The sequence below is a fragment of the Micropterus dolomieu genome, linkage group LG10, assembly GCF_021292245.1.
Source record: "Micropterus dolomieu isolate WLL.071019.BEF.003 ecotype Adirondacks linkage group LG10, ASM2129224v1, whole genome shotgun sequence".
Classification (NCBI taxonomy): Eukaryota; Metazoa; Chordata; class Actinopteri; order Centrarchiformes; family Centrarchidae; genus Micropterus; species Micropterus dolomieu.
Window position 1 is genome coordinate 8,163,416 of NC_060159.1, and position 19,501 is coordinate 8,182,916.

At 41.6% G+C, this 19,501-nt stretch overlaps 1 protein-coding gene across 1 annotated transcript in view; it reads right to left on the minus strand.

Moving 5' to 3' along the window:
- Positions 1-12,726: 12,726 nt before the first annotated feature.
- LOC123978206 (hormonally up-regulated neu tumor-associated kinase homolog) overlaps positions 12,727-19,501 on the minus strand; it is a 13,140-nt gene continuing 6,365 nt past the window's right edge. The window contains exons 5-11 of the mRNA XM_046061375.1: positions 18,831-18,969; positions 18,515-18,642; positions 16,664-16,799; positions 15,696-15,873; positions 14,998-15,081; positions 14,105-14,402; positions 12,727-14,012 (exon numbers count right to left, since the gene is read on the minus strand). Coding sequence (XP_045917331.1) covers positions 13,228-14,012; positions 14,105-14,402; positions 14,998-15,081; positions 15,696-15,873; positions 16,664-16,799; positions 18,515-18,642; positions 18,831-18,969 — 1,748 coding nt within the window. The 3' untranslated portion in view covers positions 12,727-13,227. The remainder of the gene's footprint in view (positions 14,013-14,104; positions 14,403-14,997; positions 15,082-15,695; positions 15,874-16,663; positions 16,800-18,514; positions 18,643-18,830; positions 18,970-19,501) is intronic.

Sequence of the window (19,501 nt, forward strand, 5' to 3'; positions counted from 1 at the left end):
TGTGAGGCCGGTTGGATGTACTGCCAAATTCTCTGAAACGCCTTTGGAGACGGCTTATGGTAGAGAAATGAACATTCAATTCACAGGCAACAGCTCTGATGGACATTCCTGCAGTCAGCATGTCAATTGCACGCTCCCTCAAAATTTGTGACATCTGTGGCATTGTGCTGTGTGATGGAACTGCACATTTTCGAGTGGCCTTTTATTGTGGCCAGCCTAAGGCACACCTGTGCCTTTGAGAGAAATAGGCCTTTTGCGTACATAGAGAAAGTCTTAGATCTTTGACTTCAGTTCATGATGAATGGGGGCAAAAACAAAAATGTTGCATTTATAATTTTGTTCAGTGTATTTAACGGTGTATTTTACAAAATGTCAAACTAGGGGGGCAGTCCTCAACGTATTTTGAGCTGTTTTCTCATGGCTTGTTGTCCTGTTTCTAACCAGATCAGTAACTATTTTAATGCACTGGACTTCAGATTGTCGTGGTACCTTGGTCTTGTGCTGCTAAATGTTGGAAATTAAACATTTTTTTTAACTGAATCCGGACATGGATTTGAATGTGGTACAAAATAATGTTTGTTTTTTTCCATTGCTAGGTACAACAGCTCAGTGGCCACTTCAATATCCTCGCCTTCTCCCTGAAGAAGTCCAACAGTGACTGACAGGAGGAGGAACGAATCGGCTTGAAAGAAGCGGAGGTTTAGGCTCCTCCCCTCCTTGGCTTATCGACACTTCACTCTCATCACCACGGAAACCACATCCCCTCCTCTCCATCCATGAGGACACTGCAAGTGGAATGGATTGTGGCCCTTTGTTCCACTGTCCCCAAACACACACACACAACACACACGTGCGCACACACGTTCCCAACCAACCAAACTTTGGTCTCGGCGACGGGACGGGCCCAGGGGCTGTGGCTTCCGTCATTGGTTGAGCCAATGAGGTGCAATTGTTTCCTACGGAAATGTGCTTCAGTCATGAGGACAGGAGCCATACGAACACACACACACACACACATGTACATACATTATTCTGCTTTCGTGCAGACAATTTATATCTCGTGGCCGGTATTTCAAATACAAACGCAGCCACAACTCCAAAACACACACAAACAGTTGCGCTCACATAGTATTATGAATGTATGATATGCCTTGGGGAAATGCCATTTAAGTTTTAATTATATTAACAGGAATGCCTCGAGTAGTGTTTAAAACTTGACCAAACCACTAAATTCTGACCACATGTAGCTCATACATCCACAACTGTGTCCAGAGTTTAAAGGTTCAGTCACATTTTTATCATGAGATGATTTTCAGTTGGATATTACAGTGATGTATGTTAATAGCTATATATATATATATATATATATATATATATAATGTGTTAAGGGGTTTGGGGCATTTTATTTTCTAACTAAAACGAAACTGAAAGAAATTATGATTACTTCTGTAAAAACAAATTGTATAAATTTCCCTCTAATTAATTCCTACTCTGTGGTGACATGAGTAAACAGAGTAGGATTTTGACTAACCAGGGCAAGAATTGACCAGGGTGACCTCTGACCTTTTTTGAACTCCACTAACCCTCCACTGAATTCTGTCTGAGCACTGGCCTCCCGGCTCTCCCTTCGTTTTGAGGTGTCGTGTCTTCATGCTGATTCGTTCCGTTTAATTTTTTTTTAATTTTAAAAATTTTTTTTACATTTGTTTTATACATATAATTGGTATTCTTTTGTCTGTTGCCGTGGCAATGGTTTGTGGTGTAGTTGCCCAGCGCTTGAATGAAGAGTGCGTTCAAAAACCGTTAACGGAGCGGACTCACTCTGAGGGAACAAGCCGTCGCACAGGACACCGCAAACTCCACAACACAGCCTGGCGTCACACTCTCCTGCTCCCACACACACATTATTACACCCTTTATACTGTCTGTCAGATCATGTCTGTATCGTTGCGTTTTTTTTTCAGTCTGTTTAACACTGTTCCTCTGCGTGTTTCAATTCAATGTTTCCATGGCTAAGATGGATATTTTTCACTGCCCGGACAGTTAAGGTTTACTTCTCATCTGTGTCACCTCATCGCAAAAATCTCTCTTTTTCTTCTTGTTACAACATAGACAGTTTGCCACTGTGGTTGTAGTTTGGAGGAAATGTGCTCTTTGTGTGTAACCTGACCCTTTGGAATTCTTTTCAGCCTTGCTATTGAAAAATGATTAGTCTTGTCCATCTGCAAGGACTTTGCCCTATTTCATGTCTGCAGAACAACAATTGTTGAGAGAGCCTCGTACTTGCCTTGTATAGCGCAGGTTCAACTGAGAGTTATTCATCAGTTATCTGACTGAACATGAAGTCTGAATGTGTCACGATAATTATCTCATATACAGTAGATTGCTGAAAAATGAGTGTGACGATACTTTATGATTAAAAAAGTACATGGGGAAACGGATACACTGGCAATGAAAAACAGAAATATACTCGGATCTTTGTGGATCATTTTTACCACTTGTCCATATATTTTGTACATAAACTGTTATTGAGCAACACTGGACATTTAGACCACGGCCTTGTACTGTCCCTGTAGTACTATCGTGACTGGGAGAAACAATCTAACTCTACTGCCATAATACCCAGTAAAGTAGCCCATGTTGGTTTGCAGTACCTCTGCACTGAAACTGGGGAAAGCTTGTATGCAGTCATAAGCACATTATAATAGTTGAAATTTGATTTGAGACGTTAATAATATAGCCCCACATTTGTAACTTTGGAGACCATAGATTGTAGTTATGTGAGAGCAACTGTGACTGAGATTTTGCCACCGTAACAGTGAACTGTTTTTCTGGTGGGTACCTGCACTGGCTGGGTATGTGCAGATCCATGTGTACAAGTCCGTTAATGTGTGGTTGTATAGTCTATGTGTGGATAAATGTGTAAATACATGTATTGTTTCTTCATTTTTATTTTATTTTTGAAACTCTCCAAACATGGGGGAGGTAGGAACTTGTAGACCAGGGGATGATTCCAATCAGCATTGTTTTTATTGTCAGCTCCAAACCCTGCAAAGCTACAAATCTGTACAGCATTTCTTAGATCTGGTAACAAATTTATTTAACAATTCTCATCTCTGCTGCTCTATTGGCTGATTGGATCTGGTCTTCTTTTTCATGGGATAGTTTGGAGAGGGGTGGACTCTGGGTGTGAAGGCCTCCACCCCAGGCTGCAAACACCACCAACAATGCTAAATGCAGCCAGGGATTTCATATCACATTCGTAGAAACAGGTTCGCTGGGTAAGAAAATGTGTGCCATTCAGTGAAACGAACAAACATCAAGCAGGAATATCGGATTAAAATGGGTGAAGTTCTCATCCAGTGGACAGGTGTATTTGTTGATTTATTAAGGATAAAGCAAACTCTTTCTGAGCTAATTTTCTGGGTATATTTTGTAGTGTGCGCCTCAGCTTCACTCCCCAATGTTTTGGGGAAAATAGTCTTAATCCCCCCTGGATCAATGAACCAAGTTGTTCAAATTGTGACTAAGTTGTTGTGTAATGCTGCCCTGGCAAACACCCCAGGGCTTCAGTGTGGCTACTTGTGATGTTGTATTTAACCAGTGAAAGAAAGGAATGTCCAGAAACAAATAAAAGTGAATTTTCTTTAACCACTTTGCTGTGTCACAGCCAGAAACTTTAACTTTTTATGAGCTACAGTTCCTTTAATATCCGCTAGGTGCCGGCAGAGAGCAACTTTGAGCCTTATGTACTCAATCCTTGATCCCTGATAACTCAATTGCATGGCAGGTAATAATATTTCTTCACTGTAAATGATGTAAACCTGTTCCATGGTTGTAACAGGCTGTTCCCAGAGACATCCTTTATCAGAATCAGAAGGAGCTTTATTGCCAAATAGTGTTTTACACATAAGAGGAATTTGCTTTGTTGATGAGGTGCTACGCGTAGACAAACATACAGTTGACATAAATAAATGTAGAAATATATAAATATGGAATGGACAATGCAAGTTATATAAGAATAATAAAAAGAATAGAGAAAAATAATACAACTTTTTGCAGAGAAATAACAACGTCACAGATATTTACATAGCATTATTCTGTGTTTGTGTTGTGCAGATGTATTGCAACAGAAGAGAATATTGTGTACATAAATATGTAAATTGACAATATAAAAATATACAACAACAAAGATTAACAACAATGTGCAATGTGCCAGGTTTGTGCATGATATGAAATGAAAGTATTTACATGTGCAGAGACATTTGTATCATTTGCAAGGGGGGAGTGTCAGTGGGTGACCCGTGCCTTGGTGATGAGGCTAGCTGCAGACGGGAAGAAGCTGTTTTTGTGGTGAGAGGTTTGGTCCTGATTGACCGCAGCCTCCTGCCAGAGGGGAGAGTCTGAAACAGTTTGTGACTGGGATAGGATAGGTCAGCTGCAATCTTTCCTGGTCGCCTCAGAGTCCTGGAGGCGTAAAGGTCCTGAAGTGATGGAAGATTGCAGCCTGCATCACCTTCTCTGCCCTTGTCCCTGGCAGTGGCAGCAGAGTACCAGATGGTGATAGAGGAGGTGAGGATGGACTCAAGGATGGAGGTGTAGAAGTGCACCATCATTGTCTTTGGCAGGCTGAACTTCTTCAGCGGCCGCAGGAAGTACATCCTCTGCTGGGCCTTTTGGTGAGGGAGGTGAGGTTCAGCTTCCACTTGAAGTCCTGGGAGATGATGCAAGGGGTCCACAGTGGTGACCAGGGAGTCACACAGGATGATGGGGGAGGGCATTCAAAGGACTTCATAACCACAGAGGTCAGGACGACGGGTCGGAAGTCGGGTATTATTAAGTGGTATGTATCAATGAGTTTTTCTCTTGCTTACACACATCTCTTACAAAAAGCCCCGTGTTTGCAACTGCGTTACCAGGGTTTACGCCTCCCACTTGAAGTGCATGTAAGACCACATGCTCTAAACACAGCACTCAATAAATGAAAAAAAGCCTTCAGCCGGAAGTTTTCCCCTAATGGCTCCTTCATAGACAGTTCAGCAACCACTTCCCAGTTCAATCTTGATCTCTGAAGCTGACTTCTGGTCAAGTTAAAACCGTTACATTCAACCATCCATCACACCAGCTGTGCAGTCATGTAAAATCCTCCCCTCAGTGACACCAGGAAAGGTAAAATCTGCTGCTGGCCCCATTATTGCTTGTTGGGTGCATACTACTGTATAACTATAGAAAGCACACATCAGAATACTACAAATCAATATGATTTACAAGTAAGTTGGATTTCAGACTTGTGGTTTTGCTGCAGTCCACTTACATGTTTGCAGACACTTGCACATCGCTGTGGTATTTCTGTTACGAGAGTTTCACTGATTTTTTCCCCTGAGAGAGCATGTAGGCCTATATAAGAAAAGTGATGCTTTGTGTTCACTGTTTGGTAAATGCCTTTGAGTTTTGCAGTGAGAGTGCAATGGATAAAATGCGCTGTCCAGAGAGGGAGAGAGCTGAGACAAGAGGTATGTAATTTGAGAATTGTACCCACATATGAGGGTAAGTAATTGACTAATATCGAAAACAACCTGCACTACATGGAGCCTTCAGCAGATGGAGCTGCAGAACAGCAGTAGCCTTCATGTCTGTTGACGGTCGAAGCAGGATTGAGAGCGGCGAGTGATTGACCTTTCTGCACCTCTAAAACAACAGGTAATACAACAGTTATTTTATAGTCTTCTTCACAGTGTGAACAACACGTGTGCTTAACACCCCTGAGTCATGTGGCTCTGCTTTCTGTTACAGACGTGATTCGTTATTGATTGTCTCCTCGCCCGCAAGTTTGTCCGGCAGCAAAAGCTTGTAAGCCTGTGTTCGTTTTTCTCCTCTTCGCATCCACAGCAACCCTTTAACCCCCACGCTCGGGAGGCGGGTGTTTCCTCGGAGCAAATGAAAGCTTTTCAAACGATAGAGTTTTCCTTTTATAATGGCTTGTATATCATTGAGTCAGTTAGGTTTCAACGTGGCGGCCCGGCATGTCTGTCTTGGATCGGTCCTCTATTGTGAAAGTGTAGGTGGTGAGTTCTGCCTGTCAAAACAGCTGGCAGGCGATCAGGACGGTCGCTTATCTTGACGGGATCATTTTCATCCAGAAATATGACTCTCGTCAAGCAATGATTCATCCAAACAATGTGCCGTGAGCAAGCCACAGGTTTGCACGTCCCTTAAATCAGCCGGCTCATTGTGTGGGAGCAGCCGAATGCACCGGGGTTAGAAGTGTTTTCTTGGTCTTAAACTCACCATGCAATAAATGTAGGTTCGTTTTCTTTGTCTTTTTTTTTTATTTTCTTTTTTAGCACTATGGTTTCTCTCGCCCCACTGTTCTTTCTGCATTGAAGGGACCTTACTCCAAGAGTTTCCTGTATTTACATGCATATGCTGAATTGTCAAACAAGTTTCTAATTATGACACTGAATATAGGCTTGACATCCCCATGAAAAGTTTGTAACTTTCTTCCTCACTGATGACCACAGCTGTCAAAGTCTATAGAAACCACTCAAACAAATCCTGCAGCATGTCAGTCATATCCTGTCAAAGTTCTGCTTCTCTGCAAAGGAGACACACATTGGTGCAGAATTCCTTTAAAAAGTTAGAACAACTTTCTATTAATTCAACTTTTATAGGATTTAGAAGTTGTAGCTTGTGATGTTGTTAATGGTTTTTAAATCAATTACAAATGCTTTATAGATGAGCAGTATCGAAAAGCAAAATTACTATGTACTTTGGAAGTAAAGGAAGGAGTAAGCTAAACTAGTCTCCTCAGTGAGATTTTTCCATAGTCTATAAACCAATGACTTATGAATATTAATCATTTAAGGTGACTTACTAAATTTAGCTTATGGCTTATCAAAAAGCGAGACACATATATAATATCTTTAATATTGAATTTTGTCACATCTAACTGCAGCATTTATGTTATTACCCTTAATAAATGACTTATTACCCCTCCAAATGAGAAACTATAAGTTAGAAACATGAGCATTTACTAATAACTCAAATATGATTCATCAGCATAAGCATGTTGTTATTAATGGCTAATAACTGATCTTTAAAGTATTGGTAAAAGATGTGTGGACCCAGCTTGTGATAAAGTGATCCCAAAAATTTTTAACAGGCAATGTTGGGCTAATTCCAGTCATAGAATTAAAACGCCGCTCCCATGGCACTGAAGGATGGCAATTCATGTGACTATCAATGGGATTGTCCCACTTTTTCTACACAAGACCAGCACAATCAAAAAGGAGACTTATGCCATCAACATCTTTTAGCAAGATGTTATAGTCACAAAAAATTCTACATATGCTAGTGTTAATTGTGTGTTAAAATCAAGGCTCAGTAACTCAGTTGTAAGGACCTTTTCCTCAAATTCGTTCAGTGATTTGATAGAAAATCTAGCTTTCACTGCCTAGATAATCACCCAATTTTCTGATACCTTCTTTTTGACCCTGCTGTGGAGGTAGAGGTCCCATATGTTGAGGTTAAAGTGACACAGTGTCCCTCTGGTCGGGGTGTATTTTAGTGAATTAGCTGGTGTTAATGCTGAACTGACAGTTAATAAGACGTGGCATCAATTAAATAGCATTCGGCTCGGGTTGCTGCTCTGCGACGCTGGACGTTTTGTGCGCCGCTGACCCCCATGACTCATGCACGCACGCACGCACGCACACACACACACACACTGTCATGGCGGGCAGCTGGAGCCTACTAAACCACTGCGCCACCCGGGACTGCTCCCCCTGTGAGGTGACACTCAATTATGGATGACCATCATTAGAAACCAGACACGCCAGGACACAGGCTTGCCCAGCCTGACACACACGCACTGTGATGGGCATGGCGATTATTCTCAGAGACACCCAAGACTATTGAAGTGCTAATGGAGTAACACCATCCATTTCATTCCATAACCACTGCACCTGTAACCCCTGTGGCCTCCAGGTGACCACCGTTATACATTGTCCATATCAGTGTTATTATTAGAAAATTAAGATCTAGTTCAAATTATGATATTATGCTAAACTAGCTACGTTTCATTCATTTGCATTTTTACTTTGTTTTTTCTGGTTTATCATACAATAATGCTGGGGTTTTCCTAGTCATTGTATCTGGAAGTTGATATTGGGGGCAGCTGCATGTTCATCCTTTTGTTTCGGCTCTTAATCCTGCATTTGTTCTATGAGAAAGCAAACACAAAGGACACATCTCTCATCAGTCATTAACACAGGCATTAAGCTGCAATATATCAAATGATGGCATAGATGGTCATACATCCACAACGTGTACACACACATCCTATGAAGGTTTCAGCTTTCAGACTGGAATCTGGGTATGTTAGTTTTCAGCGTGTTCATCATTATTGTTGATAGCAGGGTGGCTTTTGGGACCACTACTTTGGTCCAGACTGAAATATCTCAAAAGATATTGTACATATTGCCATGAAATTCTGTACAGACGTATCTGCCTTCCTTAGAATTCATTGTCTTTGGCAATGCCTCAACTTTTCAGCTCACACCATCAGCATCAACACCGTCGAAGTTTTAATTTGAGACTAAATATTTTCAAAACTAGCTGTATTTGTTCTCAGTGCTAACTAGCAAATGTTAGTATTTTAACATGCTAAACTAAGATGGTAAACATGTTAGCTCATTTCATTCAGTTTATTATGTATGGTATTTATGCACCACTAAAACACAGTTATGTATATTATTTCTGCGTTTCCTAAATATTACACATTGGAACTTTAACTTTTCAGCCCTGGAGGTTGCCGCTTGGAAAAATATTTTTGTGTGTGAATTAATACAAACACACAAAATGTTTCAACTTGAGCTAAAAGTTCAGGCTTATACAGGGACTTTATGAATCAGTTTCAAAAATGTGAAGAGACTAGAGGGAAAGGAGAGACTGGGGGCAATAGCAGAAAATATTTTTTGGTGAGTTCTGAGTTGAGTTGGGTGCTGATCTGAACACACAGGCACACTCCCACAGACACGACTACACATCCATTGCTAGGTAACTTACAGCTAACATGTGTACAATTGAAAATTCGCATCACTGTGTGAACATACCTTGGTGCAAGCGACCTCAAGTGGTGTACAGCGAGTGCACAGCCGTACTCGACTGGATTGAATACCGTGTGGATTTACAACCTCATGCCTCTGTCAAGGTGAAATAAGAAAGACAAAAATAATTTAGGACCTGTTTAAATCCTCTTTGTTTGGATTCCAACAGCATATAAGTCTGTCTGTTCTGAGACTTCTTCATTAAGTAACTAGCTCAACCCAAAATAACAAAAATCAGAAGAAACAGTTGCTGGTGGACAAGTACCAAGTAGACATGTCCAGGCATGTTTTGTGTCTTTAATAATGCCAAGAAACCAATTAAACACACACATGCGTGACTTACTTCCAGTGACTGCAGCTGGCCATCTCTAGCGTCCTACCTAATTGGGCATGACAGTGGCTGAAACTTCAATGCAACTTAACCTAGATTTTGCCATATTAGCAACGGAGAGTGGGAGGATGCCAGTAAAGCCGATCAAAGGTGAGAATGCGTCTCAGGATGGGAGAGGAGAAAAGATACAGGTCTCCGTAAGACCTTGTGAATTGCTTCCTCTGTGAAGCCAGAGACAGATGAACTCTACTGGCAACTGACACTTTACAGTATGATTGTGTTCATCAGCACAGCTGCAGAAGAAAACAACAACCTGCTGAAACCAGCATGTAGCAACAGTGTGATGTTGTGCAACCAGAGATGTTTAGGTGGAGTCCGTTCTAGGTCAAGTCCTAGTCAAGTCTCAAGATATGGGTAATTAAGCTTAAGAGGCAAATTGGGTCTTGTAGTCTTATTTATTTTTTATTATTCTGAGATTTCACCAGCTCAAAACTTGAGACTTTCAAATCTCATGTCTTGCAGAAAGTCTGAAGACATCCTTTTTCTGACTAAAGTCTGACTGGCGTCTCAAGCCTTGACCTCTGTTTGAACTCTTTGTCTCTATCACAAACTCAAACACATAAATACACACAGCACGCATTTATAGCCACACAGATCTATAGATATTTCAACCTGTGCTTGCTCTAACCCCGCTGGGCAGATATACTTTTGCCCACTGCTCTTTATAAAAGAACGGGTTCCAAGTACCACTATAAACTGTTGCGGAATTTCATGGATGAGATTACAAAGTACTGACTCATAAGCTTTATGTGTAGACTTTCACTTTGCTATTTACTTTTGATTTTGTGGTGTCGCTCACGGTATCATTGATACACATGGAAAGATGTTTTAAGTTGCCGCTTGATGTTGCTGTTACAGGCAGACGGCATAATGTTGACTGTGAACGCTGTGTTCCAGTAGCCATGGATACATTCTTATGTGCAACATGCATTATTAAACAGTTTTCCATCCTGTACCTTGTTCTTGTTTGTCCAAATCTTACGCACATGCACCATTCAGATTCACTCTGACCAAGCTCAGTTCTCAAGGAGAGGGTATTTGATTCGTTTAGTGATTTGACTTGTTTTAGCGCAGGGAACATCTCCAACATCCAAAACAAAGCTTTTTTAGTTTTTTTGGTGGGTCCCCTGCATGAGTGCTAATGTGTACTTAAAGAGTTTGTGTCACAGGATTACACTGAAATTATCTTAGTTGGTGTCTGGCAAGTGCCCTTGCTTGTATTTCTTTAGGCTTAGTGAACATGGGAAGTTGACTGTTAACCAGCCATTCTTGTTTAGTGCACTGCCATTGTGCAGTTTGAATGTGTGTGTGTTTGTCTGATACAGTATCAGAGCTTACTGGTTCATATCACTGTTAAGTAGCCAGAGATGTAACTGGAGTGGGGATGTGTCCACCTCAGTGGGTTCAATCTGTCCTTATTGGGCACTCACAGAACTTGCGCCATACCCCAACACACACACATGCACACAGAGTATCAGGTAACAATGAATCAATTATTTAGCAGCCATGAAGAGCACCACGAAGCAGCAACCAGATTCCTCCACCGCTTTGCAGCAAGCCTGAATATTAATGATCCCGAGACAGTGACATGAGGAAAGAAGAGTGCAGAGACAGAAGGCGTATGAGGGAAAAGACACTTGTCAGAGATTTGGGAGAAAGATTGTTTAAGCATGAACTTTTGGGTATAAATTAGCTTTGCAGTACTGTGACAAATCATTTAGTAAGCACATGTGACACACTCACCGTGGTCTAGTGAACAACTGGCGTTGTGCAGTGAAAAGCTAAATATCTAACAAAATGGTCAAGTAAAAGATGGAGCTTCAAACCTGTGTTGGTAGTTGTAACATGGTTCATCGATGTAATAAAAATGTGAAAATGTCATTAGAAAATATCAAAACTGTTTCCAAGTTGAGGTTACTGCAATGATTTCACCCTGGCCATTTTGGTCCTCGTCCATACCGCAAAGCACTACAAACTGTAATGTGAGACGTGTCAGCTCATCAGTTTACCAAACAAATAGTTGTGGTAGCACTAACAAAATCCTGATTAGTTGTCAGTTTAGATATGCACCTGAGTCTAAGATTATAAATGGGGAACAGACTGCTAGATAGCATCTGCTAATGGGGACCAGATTAAATTAAGTTGCTGTATACATCTTAGTGTTTTTTAAATTTAATTAAAAATTATTTTTTTTTTACATCTTTCACATGTGCATATTGGTACCGTTTTTGTGGTGCCTGTGGTGGGCATACAGTAAAATTGACAACGGAAAGACGTTCTAACGTACTGATTCTTAGCTAGCCATCAGCCAAGAAAAAATGCCAAAGCTAATGCTAGTTTCTTCTCAATATATAAGCTAGTGCTTAAATAAAATTATTTTACACAGGCACCTTAGCAGGCAATAGATATTTGCTCTCTAACAACTCATAACGTCTTATTTGTTCATTGGTTGAAGAACATATTGCCAAATGACTGCAGTTGAAAATTACACTGGCACAGAAATGTTGATCGATGTGTGCATTATATTTAAATAAATTAAATATGAACATGGTTTTCCAGTCACCTCACAACAAGGAGGTCGTGGGTTCAAATCCCGGTTGCCCCGGCCTTTCTGTGTGGAGTTTGCATGTTCTCTCCGTGTCCACGTGGGTTCTCTCCGTGTGCTCCGGCTTCTTCCCACCATCCAAAGACATGCAGACTAGGTTGATTGGTGACCCTAAATTGTCCTTAGGTGTGAGTGTGAGCAGTTTTTTGTCTATGTTTGGCCCTGCGATGGACTGTCGACCTGTCCAGGGTGTACCCCGCCTTTCGCCCGATGTCAGCTGGGATCGGCTCCAGCCCCCCCGCGACCCTGTACGCAGGATAAGCAGTTGACGATGGATGGATGGATGTTTCTGCAAATTTTGTGATGTGTTGATGTGTGAAATGAACTTTATATTGTAGTAAAAAATGGATGCAGTCACTTTAGAGGGAACTCTTAAAGCCCAGGGTTTCCTTTAGCGCCATAGGCAAATGGCAGAAAATATATATATACAGCTGATCATGATATTCCTAATTGAGCAGGAACTTTGCCACAAAGACACATAACAAGAAGTTCAGGTAGATTTGAAACTTGTTTTTACTTTGACTTTCAATGGTAGTACAAAAATGTATTTAAGAACAGTGAATACAAATAGAACCAAATGTCTGTGTGCATTCTGCACTTCACATTGTGATGGGTGGAGCTTAACATGCTGAAATTACAGAAGAAGATGGATAAGAGTAGCTAGACCAAAGCCTAGCCACCAAAGGTTGCATTAAAATAGATGAGCTTGGTCAGAAATGAAGTTTTTGGCACTGCAGCATATAAATGAAGCATACTGTATGTTGTTTAGAGTCCTGTTCGTGAGCAAGGCATGAATCAAAACTGTATAAGTAGAGAATAATAGCTTTAGCATCTTTATGTAGCTGCTGTTTTTGGACTGACCTGTTCCTCAAAATGTCTATGCACACAGTTCTCAACTGCTGCCCTTTCTGTAATCAGTATATCATACAATCAACCCTTTATTCTTCTTCTCTTTAATTCACCTTAGTGTAGCCCCTACTTCACTACAGGCTAGTATATGTAATTGCTAATCTGATTTCCAAATGTGTCTATTAACCTCAGTCCTATATTTTCTGTATTTCCATAGCACTTTTTTCTAGCCACTTTCATTGCCTCTCTATAGTGTCCTCCCATCTACATATGTATCAGTAGTCCATACTGTGTAGCTGGTTCTTCCTCTCTGCCTTCCCCTGCAGGGCTGCAGGAAGCAGCGGCAGATTCAGTTCCGCCACCCGACGCTGGAGAGATGAACGTAACTGAACTGAGTTCCTCTTTGCTCCATTCATCCCACCCCCTGCCATCCTTCTTTCTCCACCGCCTCCTCCTGCTGCTGCCGACAGATCTCTTCTCTTGCCTCTCTCATGCCTGAGGCTCTTAATGACCAAAGTATGTTGTCTCTGTGACGGGAAGGCGGGTGGTTTAGACCCGTTCACCAGGAGTCCTGGGGGCCCGGGTCGGGTCAACCCTACCCATGTCATCTTCCTGCCTCGTCCGTCTTTTAGCCCGATGTTGCGCAGGCGGGGCAAAGGGGCAGAAGGTGATGTCTGCGTCATCGCCATAGTACCCAGGAGGTCTCTGTCTGGAGAGTGTGTGGTGTTTGTGTCGGCCTCTAGGAGCATCCTAGGAGAGATGCCATTCTTCTCTGAGGAATAAAATGTCTGCAGCTTCTCCAGACGCTCGTTAATGCTCAGGTGATGAGAGCGGTCATCCTGGTGGCATTTGTCGTGGAAGCAGTCTGATCCAAGGTCAGCCGCCCCGTCTGACTGAGTCGTCCTGAGCAGGTGTGTGTGTCGGATCGGTCTTGATGTGCTGCTGTCTCTGGTTGGCTCAGAGGGTAAGGGGACTTGGCAAGGGGCAGAGTCATAGAGTTGAGATGCAGAGCTTTTGGGAGGAGAATGATGGACGAGTTCCCTGTCTCTGAACACAGACACTGGAACACACAAACACACAGATGCAGTATTGAATGTCACACACTGTCCTGTGCATGTGCCTTCTGTTTCTGCATATGCTATAAATCCTTACCTTCAGGAAACAGGGTCTCTCTGGTGTTCAACGTGATGGCGATCTCCTCATCAGTGGCCCTATCCTCGGTGGACAGAGGGGCAGGGGAGGGGGATGGAAGGCGAGGGGGTACTAAAGGGGAGGCAGAGTAAGGAAGCTGGGGTAAAGATGAAGAGGGTGGACGGTTCTCCACGTCCTCACAGTGGTCCTTTCTGTGCAGGTCCTCAGGCCTCTTCCGGTTGCTCTGACATTCAGTGGTCTGTTGGGCTCTTAGAGGCCTGCTGGACTGCTTTGAGCTTTTTTCATTGGTTGGTTCATTCTAAAAACAAGCAGTGAATAGTTGTCAGGAGGCCTGGCATGTTTTCTACTAGCACATAAGGGTAACAAAGACTGTGATCACATATCACCTGAAATAGTAAGTTGCCTGACTCTTTCCAATAAAACCACAACACTTCCTTTGCTTATACACACTTGATTGGACTATTTGCAACAAGCAAACAGGGCTACAGCATCTGGTCGAATGCATACAGGCATCTTTCTTCATTGCCATGAACAAGGGTGCTGTACCTTATTTTCTGTCCTACATACAGCTTCAGGCTCCAGGAAATACTGACTTGTGCACCAAATCTGTAATAATCTGCTGCTGAAAATAGTCCCCAACAAATGCACAGTTTCTAAAGATTTTTGTCTTCATAGGAACAAAAGGGCTTGGGGCTGAGTGCCACAGACAGAGAAGGGGAAGCCAGAAAGTACTGAGACATGGACTGTCATTGTTGGTTTTTATCTATTATGAATTTGTTGAGAGTAAAACAAACATAGAACAACAGCACTGATATATTTTAATATAATACTATTACTTTAACATCTCATAATGAATACTGTATTTGTGTTTATGATGTTACTGACAAAATTACCTGCTGCTGAGTCTTTGATTCAGTGCTATTCCTCTCTCTCCATGTATTCTTGCTGGGAATACTCCAGTCATTACTCTCTAGCTTCTGCCAAATCAAAATTTTCAGTTGTTAAAACTTCATAACAGAGCACTTGTGTATTGTGGCTATATTTATTCATTTTTATGCTATATATACTAAACTAATGGCATCAGAAAAGCTTACTTGTGTGTGTGTGTGTGTGTGTGTGTGTGTGTGTGTGTGTGTGTTCATTTCATCAAATAAACTGATATTTGCGCAGGGAGAGCACACCTCTCTGCCCTTCCACATGCCTACGTGGAAAAGCCATATAGCTGGGAGAGCACCTCCCTGCCCATCCATGTCCATTCATGGAAAGCCCGGGGCAGAGAGCAGCAAGAAACCCCACCCCACCCCGGGGTACAGAATAGAGCAGGCATTAAGAACAGAATGACATGATTAATCAGATACGGCCTGAAAGGAGGAGCTGGAGTGGTGGCGGATTACAAGCTGCTTGCAGAGGAAGCAATAAGGGCAGGCTATAGCAGTTTAAATCAGATGCCTGGAATGAATGAATCCCAATGAAGGCTAAGATAACAATCAGCTGAGCTGTCAGCTGATGTGGCTAGCTTTAAGTTGGCTGCTATCAGCTGATGTGCTGGGATTGTGAGCTGAGCTTGACTAGGTTGACTTGATGTGTGAACCTTGCTGGCCTTGGCTCCTTTCTGGCTCCTGCTAAGTTTGTTGAGCAGCAGATGATAGGAGGCCATGATGGCAGAGGGACGGTTAGTGGTGAGTGTGTGTATGATTTCAGAGAGGGAGTAGCCCAGCGTCTCTGTCATGTATGCCAGCACAGACGAGTTGAGATCCTCTGGACACAACCTGGGAAATAACAAGAGAGAGAGGGATGGGAAAACAGTTACAAAGGTAAAGTGTGAAGAGTGAAGCTAACCGAAGGGTTTTGGTTTGATTATTTTCAGCTGTGAGCAGAACAGAGCTGGAACAGTTCTTGGTTCATTCATGTGGATTTCAGAAAATGCACTATTGCCAGGAGGAGCCACACATGATTGCATTTCCACACTGCGTAAAGTGATAAGAGCCTTTTAGTCATGCTATAATATTCAAAGCTGTTACCCTACTGACCACAAAAAATTTCATTTTGTTAGAAAACTCGCAACAATTTCCTTCTTGGTTCTTTTGCCCACATTGTAATGTTTACTGCAGAACTTTCCCTCTTTGTGTCTCACTTTGCTCTCATGGTGCAAACATATACACTTACAGTAGGTTACAAATATAGTGTCAAAGAATATAATGGGCATATATTACTCACTTTTCTCTATCTTTAGATATATTTAGAAAATAATATGATAAACTGTAACTTTTTATAGTATATAAAATTGTTAAATTTGGCAAAATATAATATTTTGAGGGCTTTTTGACTTTATTTGATAGAACAGCTGAAAAGAGAGCTGAAAATGTGGGAGAGAGAGGACTTAACCTTTGTGTCTGGTGTAGCATTCTCTACCTGGTGAACTAACCAGCGCCCCTACAAAATATATTATTAAAACTATGTCACTTTATTTCAGCTGCATACGTGGAAAAGAGGTTTCACTTGCTTTAGGGTGTGTTAGTAGGCGGTGTGTTTAAGTGTAGTCATGCACTAGATCTCTACCTGTTTTTATGAGAGAGTGTGTGTAGTGGTTTCTTTGCGTATCCCTCATTGATCCATCTCTCCTCCATCGCAGCTCTGACACTGGGTCTCTTATCTGGGTCTGGCTCTAGGAGGGACAACACAAATGCCGCCGCACCTGAAGAAGGAGCAGTGTACCTTTATTTCTTTAATTTTCAGAATTTTGAATTCAGCGATTTCTGCATTTCTGAGGGTGGAAATTCTCACTGCCCAGTTAAAATTTTATAAATTGTCAGTCATCTCATATGGAGCAACTGCTGATCAACAACCATTTTGTTGTAAGAATTAAACCCAAATGCGCTTGTAAGAGGTTATGCTAAATGGTCTGTACGCTTCATATTCATCTATACTATGTCCATGCAGGGCTCTGGGTTGGTTATTGAGTAGCAGTTTTGGATCAGTGGCTTATCTGGCTAAAGGGTACATTAGCATGCAGACTGATGGAGTTTAAGATCAGATCACAAACAATGCATGTATGATTTTTGCACAAATCTTGCCTGGCCAAAATGGACAAAACTAAATGACCCAATGTTACAGAACTACTCCAGACTGCCAGACTGATGCCACTCATTGTGTCTTCACTGGAACTGTGTCCGAGAGAACAGCTTGGAGAGATGCAGGATTTCCCTTCAGAGAACCAATTTAGCCTGTCAGCCTGTGACATAGAGCTGTCCTGTGACAGCCAAGCGGGGTTGATAGTTTGACTCCTGATGGGGATTCTTGATAAGCACCACAGTCTGGAGGAGCAGATAGATTCCAACAGGATGGCTACCACATTCACATATATCTTAGCCAAGAGTACTCCATTCAGTTTGCTACTATCAGTTTCCTCGCTTTCAATGACAGAGCCAAAGCAGCTTGTCTCAATCAGGGTTAACACATTTTGTTTATCACTGATAGAATCAAATGCACCATTTGTAGCTTTTAATCTATGAGCCTGTGGAATAATAGTTTCTGAAGACAGTTTGTTTGCAATAATAAAAGTCTAAAAACAGGGTAAAGATAACATAACAAATCATACAAAGAAGTGATAAGTAATATTATTTAAATTAAAAACATGACATCACCAAAACATTGCAAAACAAACAAAAGAAAGACAAAAAATTACAAGAAAAGAAATGAATGAGCTAGCAGAATTACAAATGGTAAAAACACAGACTGATTCAGATGCAGAATAAAGTCTACAAGTTTATGTCGATGTCTCAGATGCCCATCTGTGGCAACGATACAGCCACTAATCTGATCTTGTCACAGTTTCAGGGCATCGGAGTCGGATTGGTTTTGCCCACAGTAACAGGAGCTATGTTTGTTTGTGGTGACATGGCGCCATGACAGAGTGTAATGGAGTGACTATGTGTGAGAAAGAGAGACCAAAATAAAAGAGAGAGAAACAGAGACACAAAGGCCACTATGTACTTGGTACAGAACAAGTGGAAGAAACAAGTGTAAAACACTTTCCTTCAATTCTCTGTCTCATGACAGGCCAGTGGTCTGTAGAAACAAGACTAAATCCCAGTTTGTGTTTGCAAAGAGTCATTTACAAAAGCTTAAAAAATATTACTCACTATTATCATTAATGCATATTTGGCATTTCATATTCAAATTAGTTCTCACTCAAGTGCTTACTATGAAACTAAGGGAGACTTTTTCAAAGGAAAATTCAATCAGTGTGAAGAACATCTTTCATTTGGTCTTTGATATTTAAAACTTTTGTTTTTGGTTCACAAAAATGCTTTGCTGATAAAACACATTATTGCATAATAATATGCCAAATTCTTTTTCTGTGGTTTTGTTTTGTCTAATGACATTTCTTGCTAGTATTTCCAGTATTACCTTTGCTTATGTCACTGGGGAGGCTGCCAATCTCTCCGCTGACCATTTTCTGGTGCAGCTGTTTGATGTTGAAAGGCTCAACAGTGAAGGGAAGAGTCCCTGTCAGCATGGCAAACATACTCACACCTCTGCACACACACAGACACACAAGTAAAATGTCAAGAAACACAAATATTTACAAGAGGCATACACAGAAATGCATCAAATAACACCAAAGAAAAACTGCCTCAGCTTTTCACAAATCCACACTAAGCTATGATTGAACAGGCTGGACAGCAGACCTCCTTAACAGACATACTGAGACTTTATCACTTACACGGACCAGACGTCCACTTTGGGTCCATACTTCCTGTGAGCGAGCAGCTCAGGGGCTGCATAGGCAGGACTTCCACACTGGGTGTTGAGGAGATCCAGAGACAAGGATTCAGCCTTCAGAGTGTTACTCAGGCCAAAGTCTGTGAGAAACATCATCATTTTAACAGTGGAGCACATATACAGATGCACTAGATAGCTAAGACAGGTTCTGCCATGCTGAAACACTTTGCATCAGCACTCTGTATGCTGTCTGATACAGTGGGGGAAATAAGTATTTGACCCCTTGCTGATTTTGCAGGTTTGCCCACTTACAAAGAATGCAACGATCTATAATTTTAATCATATGTACATTCTAACAGTGAAAGACAGAATCCCAAAGAAAATTCCAGAAAATCACATCATATGAATTTATAAAAATTGATAACCATCTGATGAGGAAAAACAAGTATATGACCCCCTGGACAAACAGCATGTTAATATTTTGTAGAAAAGCCATTATTGGCCAGCACAGATGTCAAACGGTTTTTATAGTTGGTGACAAGGTTTGTGCACATTTCAGCAGGGATGTTGGCCCACTCCTCCCTGCAGACAGCCTCCAAATCATTCAGGTTCCGAGGTTGTCGCCTGGCAACTCGAATTTTAAGCTCCCTCCAAAGATTTTCAATTGGATTC